The sequence below is a fragment of the Apus apus genome, chromosome W (genome assembly GCF_020740795.1).
Source record: "Apus apus isolate bApuApu2 chromosome W, bApuApu2.pri.cur, whole genome shotgun sequence".
In the NCBI taxonomy this organism is placed as follows: Eukaryota; Metazoa; Chordata; class Aves; order Apodiformes; family Apodidae; genus Apus; species Apus apus.
In genome coordinates, this window is record NC_067311.1 from 7,899,951 (window position 1) to 7,915,151 (window position 15,201).

The 15,201-nt window shown below is 38.2% G+C and overlaps 1 protein-coding gene across 2 annotated transcripts in view; it reads right to left on the reverse strand.

Annotated features, from left to right (window-relative positions):
• Positions 1 to 3,444: 3,444 nt before the first annotated feature.
• Positions 3,445 to 15,201, reverse strand: part of LOC127395170 (splicing regulatory glutamine/lysine-rich protein 1-like) — a 76,458-nt gene continuing 64,701 nt past the window's right edge. For both annotated transcript variants that reach the window (XM_051641695.1, XM_051641696.1), the window contains 3 exons: positions 11,051 to 11,146; positions 10,181 to 10,316; positions 3,445 to 8,930 (listed from right to left, as the gene is read on the reverse strand). In XM_051641695.1, the coding sequence (XP_051497655.1) occupies positions 8,781 to 8,930; positions 10,181 to 10,316; positions 11,051 to 11,146 (382 nt within the window). In that variant the 3' untranslated portion in view covers positions 3,445 to 8,780. The remainder of the gene's footprint in view (positions 8,931 to 10,180; positions 10,317 to 11,050; positions 11,147 to 15,201) is intronic.

Here is a 15,201-nt window from a genome sequence, read left to right on the forward strand (position 1 = left end):
ATTTTGGTTTTCCTCTCCCCCCCCGTCTCTTTGTCTTTCTTTTTGATTTCTTTTTCTTGGCAGAAGGAGGGCTATTTAGTTTCCCGACTTGTTGGGTTTTTCCCTGGATCTCTCTCTTGAATTAGACCTTGAGCTGGGCCGTGTAGCCCAACTTTCTACTAGGTCTTTCAGAAGCTGGTAAGAAAGATCTCGAGACAAAAGCTTCGATGGGACACCTATACGCTTGGCTTCCTCCTTAAGCTTAGCGTAGGGCCCTTTGTCATCACCTCGAGATGAAACACTTTTGTTTTCAGGGTACTGGCTTTTATGGGTGCTGTTTGGCTTTCTGTTGTTTTTAGATCTATCCATGACTGTCCAGTCACCCCGTGATTTCTCCCGCTGCTTAGGAGGATCCTGGGGTGACCTGGCAGCCACATCAGCATAGGAGGGTCAAGTCTTTTGTCTGGCTGCAGAAGGCTTGGGAACATCTTCAGAATCAGATGTATCCTCATATTCCTTGCCGTATTTTACCAATTCTTTGGCCAAATCAGACCATGTAAATCCTCGCAGATCTCCGTTTTCAATTTTAAGTTTGATTTTCACGGCTGCCTCTTTAAGTAACAGAGGGAGCCCCCTGATTAAGGCCTTCATTCTGTCTGGTTTCACTCGAAGATTCATAGGACTTTCTTGATCTGGTACTAAATCATGGTCATAAATCATTTGAATTGCAGCAGCCTTTTGGACATTGTCCAAAAGGTTAGAATAGCCCCCCCCGCAGGGTCCTCGGCTCTCCTCTGCTAAGGGGATCAGTCGAGCCAACAAAGAAAGCTGCTCGCTGGGTTAGGGACCAGTGGTGTCCCCTATCTCCAGTCGTTAGAATAATTCTGGATCCCCAGAAGCCTCTAACTTCTTGTTCACTTAACATGATCTCGTCTCCTCCTGTGAGGGACACTCTCATTACATATTCAGCTTCCGTCTCAGATGGGAGCCTGCTGTATTGTTTTCTAATTTGTGCCAATTCTAATGGTGTATAAGATACTTCCTTGACTACCTTATCTTTCTTCCTACCAGTATCTTCATCAAGAGAAAAAGAAGTTCTCATAACCGGGCGCAGTTGTTTATGCTCTATTCTCTCCTCCTCCTCATCCTCAGAACCGGTATAGGGAGAAGGTAAATTAGTTGGGACTTTGTCCCTATTTGTGGAAAGTCGGTGGACATATTCTTCCAATTCGCCAATCCTTCGAATGCTATTGTGAATATCCATCTCCAAATTGCTAAACCTATTGTCCATAATCGTGGAAACTTTATGGACATTTATCTCCAAATTGCTAATTCTTTGAGTATTATGTGTCATGAATTCCTTAACTGCCTTGTGTAATATCCTAAAATCTGCCCTTAGTCCCTCCTCCTGCTCCTTGGAGACGGGGGGCTGCAGCTGCGCGGGGGCTTGCTGTTCTTGCGGCTGTGGCTTTGATTCCAAAATCGGGTGCTGCTTTTCCATCCCGAAATGAAAACTCACACTTTTCCTATCTGATTGCTCAGAGTTTACGGGCTTACATTTCTTTAGTGTGTTAAAGTCATCCAAGACCTCAGTATCCTGACTACCAGAACCTGAGGAATCCTCGCAATTAGCAAGTTCCCCACATTTATCACCTAAGTAAGACAGGGTGGCACCAATTCTCTCCTTTCCCTGCTTTCTTAACCCTTCAATTTCGCGCTGCAACCCTTCAATTCTTTGCTGCAACTTTTTATTCTCTCACTGCAACTCTTCAATCTCTTGCTGCAACCATTCAATCTCTTGCTGCAACTCTTCGGTTTTTTGCTGTAACCATTCAATCTTTTGCTGCAACTCTTTATTCTCTCCCTGTAACCCTTCAATTCTTTGCTGTAATCCCTCCTTTGCTTGCTGCACAACCATGGCCAGGACAAAGACATTTTGGGCATTGATGAAATCAAGCCCGTGTTTCTTAATCTCCTTTTTAAGCTCTTTAGACAGAGGAGTATCATCTTCCAAAGTCATGATGTAATTTCGAGTCTACTGAGGTCTCCCCCCATGTAGGCATCATAAATCACTTTGTACTGCTCCCTCTGTATAGCGTACCCGTGCCTCTTAAGGTGCTCCCAGAAGGGACGCACAAATGCACATTTCTGCAATTCCTCCTCAAAACTAGAGGGAGATGAAAATGGCGCCTCCTGAACTTCAGTGCTTTCCTCACTAATTTCATTTTCTACATTTTCTGCACCAGCACTTACAGCATCTGCATCACCTATATCCCCCTTGGTAGCCATTTTCTTTTATATAATTAATTTTTATTTTATTTTTTTTTTTTTACTAGTTAAGCAATTTCAGAGCATGGGGGGCTTCTAACGACCCCCGTTATCCCACTTCTGACACCACTTGTCGCGAGCCGGTAGCCCCCCGGTACCAGCTCGCGACAACCACCCAACCAGGATGTAATATTTTATAAGCAGTTAGGAGAGGTTTCACGATCGCTACCCCTTGTTCTCATGGGGGACTTCAACTTCACAGGTGTCTGCTGGAAATACAATACAGCAGAGAGAGAACAGTCCCAGAGGTTCCTGGAGTATGTGGAAGGTAACTTCCTGATGCAACTCATGAGGGAACTGACCAGGGAAGGTGCCCTCCTGGACCTGCTCCTTGTGAACAGAGAAGTTGTGGGAAAAGTAACGGTTGGAGGCTGTCTAGGGCATAGTGACCATGAAATGATAGTGTTTTCAATTCTTGGGGAAGTAAGGAGGGGAGTCAGTAAAACTGCCACCATGGACTTCCACAGGGCAGACTTAGGTCTATTGAAGGAACTGGTCAACAAAACCCCTTGGGAGGCAGTCCTGAAGGGTAAAGGAGTCCAGGAAGGCTGGACATACATCAAAAAAGAAGTCTTAAAGGTGCAGGAGAGGCCTGTCCCCATGTGCTGAAAGACAAGTTGGCGAGGAAGACCAGCTTGGCTGAATGGAGCTTTGGCTGGAAGTCAGGAACAAAAGGAGAAGAAGGCCTCTCATGAGGACTACAAAAGATGTACTGAGGCTATGCAGGGAGAAAATTAGGAGAGGTAAAGCCCAACTAGAATTCAAGCTAGCTACAGCTAGAGGTAGGTGCTGGTCTCTTCTCACAAATAAATATAGTGATAGGACAAGAGGGAATATCCTAAAGATACACCAGAGGAGGTTTAGGCTGGACATGAGGAAAAAACTTTTCTCTGAAAAGGTTGTCAGGCATTGGAACAGGCTGCCCAGAGAGGTGGTTGAGCCACCATCCCTGGATGTGTTTAAAAGCTGCCTAGATGTGGTGCTTGGGGATATGGTTTAGGGGTGAACATGGTGGAGTAGGGATAAAGGTTGGACTTGATCTTAAAGGTCTTTTCCAACATAAATGATTCTATGATTCTATGAACTGAAGTTAGAGCTCTGCCTCTGCAAAGTAGGGGGAAAACAGATGCCTCTAGATATTGTGAAACAAGTTTATTAAGCTGTTTTATATTAGAAAAGACAGAAGAAAACCCCATTCTAACATGCTCAGATCCTGCAACAGGACTTACCTACAAATGAAGCATTCTTTAATTTGAAATAAAAATCAATACTGTATACAGAGACATTTCTGAGAAGTTTAAAATTAAGGGTATTTTTCTTACATTAAAAAAAAATCTCTTTTATACAGTGCTTTTAGTTTTCACTATTAATTTAATTACACTTTTTAACATATAAAAATAAACCTAAGGTACTGTCCTTGTTTGAGCCAGGAAGAAACCACTTCTCCTTTTACTGATTTTTTTTCCTTCAGTAAGCTTTCTTTTAACTAGTAGCAAAGTGTTCCAGCTTGGAATGATAACAAATGCTGGAATGTTTTTCTAACTGCTGGGACTTCAAGGTCACGTCTTTGCCCTGCCAGATCAGGCACTACTGGGAGATCTATGACCCACCCCCATAGAAGGCTGAATTAGACAGACAGCAAAACTGGCCAGAGATATTCCATTCCATATATCTATGTAAGCTCAGAGGAAGGTCAGAGATCACAGATGACAACTTCCTTCCTGCTTCTTCTTCCCTTCTCTTCCGTCCATGACTGGCGTCCAGGGAGGACTCCGTCCATCCATCACCGTCGACCCCTAGGCTCGAGCTCTCCTGACCCTCATAACTCTGTGCTCTCTCCAGCAGCAGTCTGGGACTTTTCAAGACTGTTTGCAGCTAAGGAGAGTGCTGTGGGAGTTGCTGGGGGTGGGGGGAGGCAATAGGGGTTTTGCACATTTCCTGAACACATTTGTATATAATTGTACATATTTTCTTTTATCATTAGTGTTTAATTAAAGCTGTGTAGTTTAGTTTTCAATACAGAGCATCTCTCTCCTCATTATCTCTCTCCTTCCCTATCTGGGTGAGGGGAAGGGGATCGAGAGCATTGTTGTAGATCCTGAGTCAGACTGTGACAGGTACAGGCTGAAAACTTTTTTTTTTTTCTGTTTACATATTAGCAAACAAAATTAAGTCTTAGATTCTCTTTAGGTAATAACACTAACAATATTTGCAAATTTCATCTGTCCGCAGTCCATTCTCTTGTGAGAAAACTACATCTCTCTGAACTGAGCACCTACTAATTTACACTATTTTAGCCATTTACAGATCTCAGCATTTGTGTCACTAAGTCCAATTCTCACTTTTAAAATTCTGACAACACCAAAGGCAAAATAATCCATTGCTATAAAACTGAAAGTATTACCAAGTGGCAGATGGGACCCGTAATATGCCCCAATTTACAATACTTCGTTGTTCAGAATTCACGTATTTAAAATTATTTGGTTTACAATTATAATGTAATTTTCAAACTAAGAAAAAATATTTCATTACAAACTAACAAAAAGACAGTGATGCAGAGATGCTCCAGACCTAAAAGTAGAAGATATACACATCACTATGGCATTACTGCTTGCAACAGTCATACACATGAATGAAAGAAATAACTGGTCACAGTAATGAGGACAAGTATGCAGTATAAAAGAATTTGTATCATACAAAGGCAGCTTTTACTAATTACCTCTTCCTTAGACCAAATGAAAAATCACAGAAATCCCTAAATCTAAAAGCTATTACAAAATACCAGTTCAAGCTAAGGGCAACACAGATAAGCAACCATGTAACAAATAGATTTGCAGAGTTTCAAATTCATTTCAGGTATTGCCTTAGATGTAACTGGAAATGCAGTTACTACAACACTAGCAAGCAATGACAAGCATGCTTCAGACTGCAGAATTTACCTTCTTAGCAGCAGAGTAAATGCACTCAAATGGTCAGTTCATTTCAGAATCCAAGCTGTGTGTAGGTTGCCACTGTTAGCCAGCTGATTTAAAGCTGGTTCAGACGTATCTATCTGAAATTGCAAAGAAATTAGCAGGCAACTAATGAGTAGATAGAACCCACACCTCACCAATTTCTTAGGCACTGTTCAGATGTTTCTAGTTTCCAAACTAAGTGCTTTTTTTCCCCCCCTTAGTTCTAATTCTGAAAACCAAGATTTTTCACATACCCTACTACTAACTGTTTGCAAACAAAATTTCATCTCTCACATCTGGGTTTATCATTTACTTCAATTTAAGTATTAAGTATTTAAGTCACAGCCACCTCTATTTTGAGCTTGGAATCCTGCTTCATTCACCAGCAGTTGTCTTTTGCTACCTTCCTTTTTTAAAATCCAAAGAAAAATCCTATCTGTTTTCCAGAAACACTGTTATGAAATAACTTGTCATCACTAATGGAAGCTTCCACATAAGCGCTTTATACCATATAATCACTTATCTGAGTAATTATGAGTCACAATGTTTTCAAATAAAGGCTGATTCAAATTACATTATATTTAAAACAATACAGCTATAATGAACTACACTGTTTTCAAAACCTCCACTCAATTTAATCTCATTTAAAAAAATGCAAAACCAAACAACTTGACCTGGCAGTGCAGCATGCAAACTATTAACGATGAAGGCAATGAACTTACAGTGGAAGATGTACACATTTAATGGATCATGCACACAATCCCAGCGGAGCAAGCAGGAACTTCATTACTGTGCTGTGCTACTGGTTTAAAAATGAGCCACCCTCTGCAGAGATAGGAATTTTACAGAATAATAGTTCTCTAGTGGTGGCTTTATAATAAGAGGGGAACCATAAAACACCTAATATGAATAGATGTAACTTAACTACTTCACAGATCTGCACAGTATTTACAAAGCAAAACCAGAATATATAACATTTGTAAGAAAATATGACTGGGGGGAATTAATGTGTTTGGTGGATTTTCTTTTGTTTGTTTGCCTTAAAAAAAAATAATTGTGAGGGAACCATTCATTTACATACAATATAACAATGTGCTGCATGTGGACTTACACACATGATAATTTAGCTAGTAAGTCAGCCATCCTTAACTATTAATTTTCAAAGGTATGTTTCTTAGCTAACTGTACACAATCCTTTACATAGAAAGTAAATAAATGTAACTGCTATGCAAATTCAGGATAACAAAAATCAGGATATCAAACTAATCTCAGCTGAAATGTGATATACTGCAAGAATTATAATTTCTCCCAAAGTAGAAATGTAGCTTTTCAAAGATATTATAAATAATACGATTATTTTAACTTGTATCCACATTTCAAATCAAAGAAGCTGCCTGAATAAGATCAGATCAACTAAAAGTATGTATCGGCACAAACTTCCCTCTAAAATACTTAATTTTATTAGTGAAATGGTACCCAAGATAACGAGTATACAAAGAATCTCTTTGCTCTATGCTACTTACACATCATAAATAAGACAGCTGTTGTTGCAAAACACAATCCTTCACAGTCTTTCTATAAGCATGCAGATTTGTCATTATTTTAACAGAATAAGCTGTTTACCAGCCAACAGCAGGTGGCTTAAACATCACAAAAATGACTGTCTATACTTTACACAGTAAAGTATTTTCTATAGTCTTAAATGTAGACAGTGGCAAGAACATAAAATTCCATTTAAAAAATGAAGAGTGATTAAGCAGCTTCACAATCAAATTGAGTTTCATTACCTTAGGAATTGGGCAAATTTTTCATTCTGTGTAATATGCTTTTTTTTTGGTAAGAATTAACTATGCAAAGGAAAAGAAAAACAAATTGAAAACAAATAGTTGATACGCTATTCAAGGTTCTTTTAACTGAAAGAAATAACTCTTCCCATGAGGTAAGGCAATTAAGTACTTTGATTGCATTAAGTTGTATTAAAAATAAACTAATTGATTTTAGGTATACATTTTAAAGGTATGACTCCTAAGAAATCTCACAATGATGAAACTGATTAAATTAGTTCAGAGAGCACAAGCCATGTTTTACCTTGACAAAAATACTTGCTTTGTCATTCTCTTCTTTACATGCTCTCTCTTTAAAGAATGAAAAAATAATTTCTACCATATAACTCCTATGTAAATTAAGAGTTTTTTTCCTAAATTATTTATCCCCTCAGCTTTGCATACAATTCCTTTTATATCATCCAACAAGTATGAGAGATTATGATAGAGAGGTAACATTTAAGGCCATCCAAACACAGATTAAATGTTTAAAGGGCTGTCTTTGATGCAGGTGATCAGAAAATGCTTTGTATTCCCCAAAATGCATCTTTGCTTTTACCTATAAATCTCTTCTAAACATTAAAAAAAAGTAAAAATGGAGCTTTAGTATTTTAACAAGTGAATCAATCATTCTGACAAATCACTTGCATTCTTGTCTACAGTATAGTAGTAGCAAAATATCAATAGAGATCATGTAAGATTTAGCTGAAAATGAGTAAAAGCACATATACATTTCTAGAAAATTCCACATTGTTTTTGGAAGGCACAAAAGCTTCTGCTTGTGCTCTCATATTTTTTTAAACAAATAAGAAAAAATATTTTGATAATGACACCTGTACTATTTGTAGCTGTACAGACACAATGCAGTATGGCTCAAATCAAAGCTGTAAGTTCTAATAATATACAGATGTGCTCACTTTCTGGAAAGACAAAAAAAAGACAACAAACTAAAGCAACCCAAAAATAAACCAGTAAGCTAACCTATTATCTATAATATGGCAATGTTCCTTTTAGGAACAGAAAATATCATGCATTGTTCAAATACTTTAAAAAAAATATTCATTTAAGGGATATTAGTAAGAAATTATTTTAAAAAAAACATAAGAATCTCAAGCAGTGAGCAAATGAAAAACAAACTAGTCAGTGGGCATTTAGCATAAGAACCATAAAACTGTGTTTATGTTTAAAAACCCTTTTTCTATAGTTTTCATTTAAAGCAAAAGAAATCATGTATATTTATGCACCATTTCCAAGCACATCAAACAGTACACACTGAAGTTTTTGTGGATCTTTTAACCCACAAAGTAAAACAATACAAAATTCATCAACATCTTTTAAACAACCTTCAACGCATATCTTCATCTTTGTTTGGATAGTACAGGTTTACATCTTTCTGTTTCTACTTATTTGTAACAGCTTACGGCAAAACTTAACATAAATAATTTTACAAATAAGTATAGCCATCATGGAAATACATGGATTTTCAAAGATTAATAGTTCTGATGGCATCTGCCTTTTCATTGTATAAATACTGGTCCTTGCTCTCTTGCTTTACAGCAAGAAATCAACAAAGCTATCACAATAATTGGAAGAGCTACTAGTTCAGGTTGATTGCTTTGACATTTTCTTCTTCATTCTGAAAAAGAAAAAGCTTTCCATTTCATTCCTTAGTTGAGTCATAGGCCCGTTCTTCGCTTTAAACCTCTTCCATTTTAATTAAGAGGTTTTCATCATTTGGTTGACAGTTTCCATTCTGTTGTAGTTCGACTTCATCTGTCCTTTTTGTATCTCTGCCTACTTCCTTGTCAGTTTCTGAATTTGGATCCTCTTTAGTGTGATCTTTGTCCTACCAAAGATAAAATTATTTTACAATAAATAAATAAATAAATCATACTCTTAGCATTACAGGATATGAGCTCTTACCAACTCTTGGTATTTTGATTGCCTCAATTTTTACACACCTATCTTGACTCAGTAATTTTCAGAATAGAGATGGGAAGCCCACACTGGAGCAGCTTGCTCCAGACCTCGTGGAAACAACTCACAAAGGAAAGGTTTGTGGAGGACTCTCTTCCATGGGAGGGACCCCGTGGGGAAGCAGGGGAGGACTGTAAGGAATCCTTCCTGAAGAGGAAGGAGCAGCAGGAAACAACAAACTGTGGACTCACTCTAAACCCATCCCCCATTGCCACTGGGGGGATGGAGGCAGAGAAATTGGGAACAAAGTAATTTGGGCCTGGGAAGAAGGGAGGGGGGGGGTAACATATGTAAGCACTGCTCTTTGTGTTTTCTGTGTCCTGTGTGCATTTGATTAGTGTGAAATTAAATTATTATTTTTTCCCCAAGTTGAATCTGTTTTGCCTGGGACCTTAATTGGTGGAACACTCCCTGCCCTTTGTCTAGACCCATGAGCCTCTAGTTGGCCTTTGTCCTCCCCATCTCTGTGTGTGTGGGGGGGAGAGTTGAGTGAGTGGCCACGTGGCTGGTTCTTTGTTGTCATGTTAGTCCCAAACCACAACAGGGAAAAAGAAGGGGGGACATTTGGAATTATGATGTTTTCCTTCCCAAGCAACTGTCTAGTGTGATGAAGCCCTGCTTTCCTGGAGATGGCTAAACACCTGCCTGCTGATGGGAAGAATTGAATTAATTCCTTGTTTTGCTTTGTTTGTGCATGTGGCTTTTACTTCACCTATTAAACTGTTTTTATCTCAACCCATGAGTGTTCTCACTTTTACTCTACCATTTCTTTCCCCCATCCCACCTGGGGGGAGTGAGTGAGCAGCTCTGTGGTGATTAGTTGCTGGCTGGGGTTAAACCACAACACAGCCAAACTAACTCTGAACCCTGCTGCTTAGTTGCACAATCTGCTTCCTGCTTGCTGGTACAGATAGGCAGCCAGCCAACTCCTAACATATGGCACAGAACAAAAAAAAGAGTGAAACAAATAAAGTGTTTCCATAACCTATTTACACATTGTGCTATAGGCCCAGTAAAGTTTAAACAAAGAAGAAAATAAATAAAAAGAACGAAGGGAATTCCAATAATCATTCCACTTGCAGCACTTCACTCTGCTTATCACTTGGTCACACAGCTTACCTTCAAAGTAGTGGTGCTTTTGTCAGATTTCTCATTTTCCTCTTTTTCTTTACTACTTTTTTTCTTGGATGTGGAGTGTTCCCTTTCTCTTATTTCATTATTTGTATCCTTCTCTCTTTTTTTTTCTTTCTTGTTTCTGTTTAAGAAAATTTTTACTCAAATCAGAATTTGATCCAACAGCAGCAAATGTACTATCAATGCCATACACTAAATGTACTATACAGTAAATTGCACAGTACACTAACTAAGAATATTGGTATCCTAGTTTGCTTTCCTTCAGAAAGGTTCAGTCACCTTCACACAATTGAACTGCAAACTAAACTCTCATCTGGGGGATTTAAAAAGAACAAACCAAACCAAAACAACAACCCCAAAACCCGATAACATAACAAAACCCCCTTCATAAATACAATGGGAGTTTTTTACTGGAGAGAGCTAAATGTTCAGTATACATGGTATTCGCAGAGAAAACCAAATTAATCTGTATTCGATTAAGGGCTTTTATTGATTTGAAGCAAATTTTCATAATTAACAGATTTACACAGATTTGGTTTTAAATTAGAACTGAATCATACTGACCAATTTAAATTATCTGAGATGACTAGTGAAAAGGCAGTAAATCAATGAAAATACTTTCCAAATTGTTTTCATTATATGTATCTGCATCCACCTTCTAGTATTCTGTTTCTTGAAAAACAAACCTCCTTAGAAAAGACAATTATTATTAAAGAGCTTCTTGCATAATAAAAAAAAATATCTAGAACACAAATTGAGTTAGCTCCTTTCATAACACTGATCACATTTCAATTTAACAAAAATACTTTTTCCTCCTTTACTGCTCATTAACGTTTATGTTTACATCAAACTGACCTTCTTGGAGAAGGAGTTTGTGAAGACTTTCTATTTGTTGTTTTAGATGTTTTAGGAGACTTGGAGGGACTTCTATTCTTCCTTTTATGCCTTTCCCTGGAGGACCAAGAAATTAAAGATCACCAAGAACAAAAACAATTAACTCAGGAAATGCATAAAACCAGAAAACTTACATTTGTCTGACACAACTAAGTAAATAACCTCTAATTTAACATTATATATCACAAATAGTATAAATGAACTGTACAAAGCAAAAAAAAAATATATTATAAATTATAGGTTTCAGTTTGACAGGAAAGGGGAGAATAGAAATGTGAAGCAGGAAAAAAAAAGTTGTGCCCTTTCAGATTTTAGTTTTATGCTTATCCTCACATGCTTTTACTTATACCTGATAACAACGGAAACACACTGAATTCACCAATCCTGTTTCTTCAGTTAGGAAAAGAATCCAAGTGAATGAAAAGCCACATTAAGACAAAAGACATAACTTGAGCAATACAAACTTCAAAACTTAACATTACAAGCTTAAGATAACCGCAATTTCAGTTCAGCGTGACAGAAGTTTAATTCCTGAACACGAGCTATCATTCCTATTGGCTTAGAAGCAAACAGTGCAAAATGAAGCTCAAGCAGTTGTCAACTTATTAATTTTGATTTTAATATCTATTGTTTTCCCAGCAGTCCATGCTCAGCAAACCTATGTATCCTTCTATAACGCACTGAAGAGCTCTTAGTATTTTACAAAACAGCTGTTTTACACAGATGTATGGAATTTGCTGAAGTTGCTGTTATGGAGTCTGATCTCAAATAGAACAGAACGTTAAATAACTGGTTGCAAACATACTGAGGCACATGTTAAAGTAAAAACTAAACAAGTAAAGCTTCATTCAGTGTAAATGTAGAACATATCTCTGTCAAAGTAAGATGACTCTGTTCTATCACCTCTTCATAGAGCAGGAAAAGCAGACAGGAAGAACCATCAAAGAAAAACAGGGAAGTAAAAAACAATTGACAGGGTACTTTAAGATACAGCACAAAAGCTACACTTATGCATACCAGCTTTTGTAACTCACACCTAATATCTTTAATATTTAGAAAGGCCAAGAAAACAACAGTTATTGGATAAATTACAAAATTATATATTAAGTTATACCTAGTATCATACGCTGACAATATAATCTAGTCGGAAGCTGCACAGGACAAAAGTTTATAACTATTTTGTTCAGCAAGTTCTTAAGTTTGATTCAATCTTTGGTAAACAAAAAAATAAAGTAGCCTCAAAATCATGGAAAACACCCACAATCATTGATCAGCTATTCACTGGTTAACATGCACCTCATTTTGAACATCCTGACATTTATCATAACCTTTTTTCAAATGAAGATATTGGAAATGAATATATTATTCTAACAGTGCTCCCACTTGGCTTACATTGAACACATCCCCACTTCATTTTGCTTTCCTGCATACATATCTGTGAGCAACCAAGTAAATGCCCTAACAATTGTGTTCAAACTAGAAACTGTTTATTCATGAAACCTAATATTCAGTTTCTGCTTTCCATATTTCAAGTTGAAGAACTACAGCTGTCTGACAGTGTTCCTATCTGTTACATTTGTCAATACAAAGGTTTTTGTGCACCTGTTTTTATTAACACTCTTAAACAATGCTAATAGAGCAAAATTTAAGAAAAAAGACTTTGAAAACTTTGATAGTGATCACATGTCTCTAAATCAGAACTTTCTTTTCTCAAAGGAAAAATACCACAAGCTTATGACTGGAAGCAACTTCCTGCTGATTTAAATAAAGTTAACTAGGAATGGCTCTGAGATTTACCTTTGACCAACACCAGGTTTAGCATTGCTAGGATCTTTTAATTCTGAGACAGACAGAAGCTTTGGGGCAGAGAGATTTCTCAACATCTGTCTCCAACTAGCAGTACCTAGGAGAATGGTGGCAGTGTGAACTAACTTCCTGGAAAGAGAGAAAGCTTTCAGCATCTTCATATTCTGTTTGCCCCTAACTAAGGTAAAAATTTTGGTTTTGACTCTAATGGAATCTGCTAATGCCAGCAGAAATTGCGCCAGTGAAATATATGGGGTCCCTCTGTCCTCTTTAAGGTAAAAAAAAAAGCAAAAATCCCAGACAGACAATACTTAATGAGTAAGACAGACTGGACTTGAAACTACCACCTTCGGGTTAGGTGATTACTGGGTTATGAATGAAGATACCGCTTTAGTCATCAAGAAGTCTTCTCTTTGGACAAAGTCACTACCTATCTCCTTTGCTAGCCTTTAGATGTTTCTTGGAAAAGGAGCCTGATTCTCCTCTTCCTCTGGTCTGTCACTCTTCCTTCTTCTAGGAATCAAAAATGCCCATCTGATTTCTAGTACTTGCATGTTGTTGTAAAGCAAGGTGAGCTGCCACCTAGTTCTTAGAAGGTCCTCTATGTTCTATTCAATCTCTTCTCCAAAAAATTGGAAGACCGTCCAATATTTTACTCTCTTCAGAAAAAGGATCTGCATCTTAAAAAATGGTCCCAACTCAATGCTGCAGTGTAAATCCAGACAGCTGAAATGCGAGGTTGTTGGATAAACTTCTCCTGAATGGTTTGTAACCATTTCAACTAGGCAAACTCAATTGCCAAAGTAAACAGACACCCCTAAATATAAGCTAACTGGAACTTGATAGTCCAACCTATTGCAAGGTTTAACTGACCCTGCCATTACCAACACAGACCTTTCTATTCATATAAAAATCCTTGCTATACAGTGCCACCCTATAGATCAGTATCAAAACCCCTGTTGTCACTAAATAGTTTATTACATGGTTGATTATGGCTTTTGCTATAGTCCTGTTGATAAACCATAGAACAATAACCAGAGCAGATACACAGAGCAGTATTATCCTGGCTGCATGCCACATGTATGATTGCATGTTGGGAAAATGGTCCAGCAGAAACATTGCAGAAAGTGTCTGTTCAGTTTTCAACCCATCAGTATATTCAGCAGAAGCGTTGCCCAGAGTTACCTGAGAGATTCCTCCCATCAGAGATGGAATTCAAAACATTCAGCCAATTAGTCAGAATTTATAGCCCGGGGCTTAAGACTGAGCCCCACACTGGGCACCAATTAACTATTGTCACTGTTTAACTCAGGATTGGCAATTAAACAAATGACACTAATGCTCTCTATCCCCTCCCCCAGGTAGAGAAGGAGAGAGAAAATAAGGACAGAGGCTTCTGGATTGAAAACTAAACAACACAGCTTTAATGGAATACTAGTGATAAAAGACAATATGTACAAATATATACAAGTATGTGCAGGAATATGCAAAACCCCCAGTCGCTTCCCCCACCTCCAGCAACTCCCACGGCACTCTCCTGAGCCGTGAGCAGTCCTGAAAAGTCCTGGACCACTGCCGGAGATAGCGGCAGAGCAGACAGGAGCTGAGGGGAGAGTTATGAGGGTCAGGAATGAACGAGCCTACAGATCAAAGGAGATGGACAGATGGTGTCCTCCCTGGACGCTGGCCATGTACAGAAGAGAAGGAAGAAAGGACTGACTTTTGTGATCCCTGAATTTATACTGAGATTTACGTATATATGGGATGGAATAATCTCTTTGGCCAATTTTGCTGTGTGTCTAGTCCGCTTCTCCCTATGGAAGGGCTGTAGATATGAGTCTTCTGCTCCTTTAGCATCTGAAACAGCAGATTAAACAAGTGGCCTCAGTCTCTCAGCACTAAGTATAAACATTTGAGCACTATCAGTCTACTACCTAGAAAACTTGCTGCTAGTTTCAGCAAGTGTGCTGCTTAAAAGAGAGTTCACTTGTCCTGGTCTGAGCCAGGGTGAAGCAAATTTTCCTTTTACTGATTTTTTTTTTCCTTCAGTAAGCTCTCTTTTAATTAGCAGCAAGTTTTACAGCTAGTCTAAAAGGAAAACTGGCTTCATCTTGCTTTTAACAAGGACAGCTGTAGAGACTGAGGACACTGAAAAACTGCATACCTTGTCTGGCCTTTCAGATGACCCTTCTCTAGTGGGGTTGCTGAAGGTTGAATACAAGCAGGTGCCAACTGCCACTTCAACGGTGCATAGACGACAGTATCGCACCAACAGAGACTCTGTGATCCCCATTCATAAGCTGATT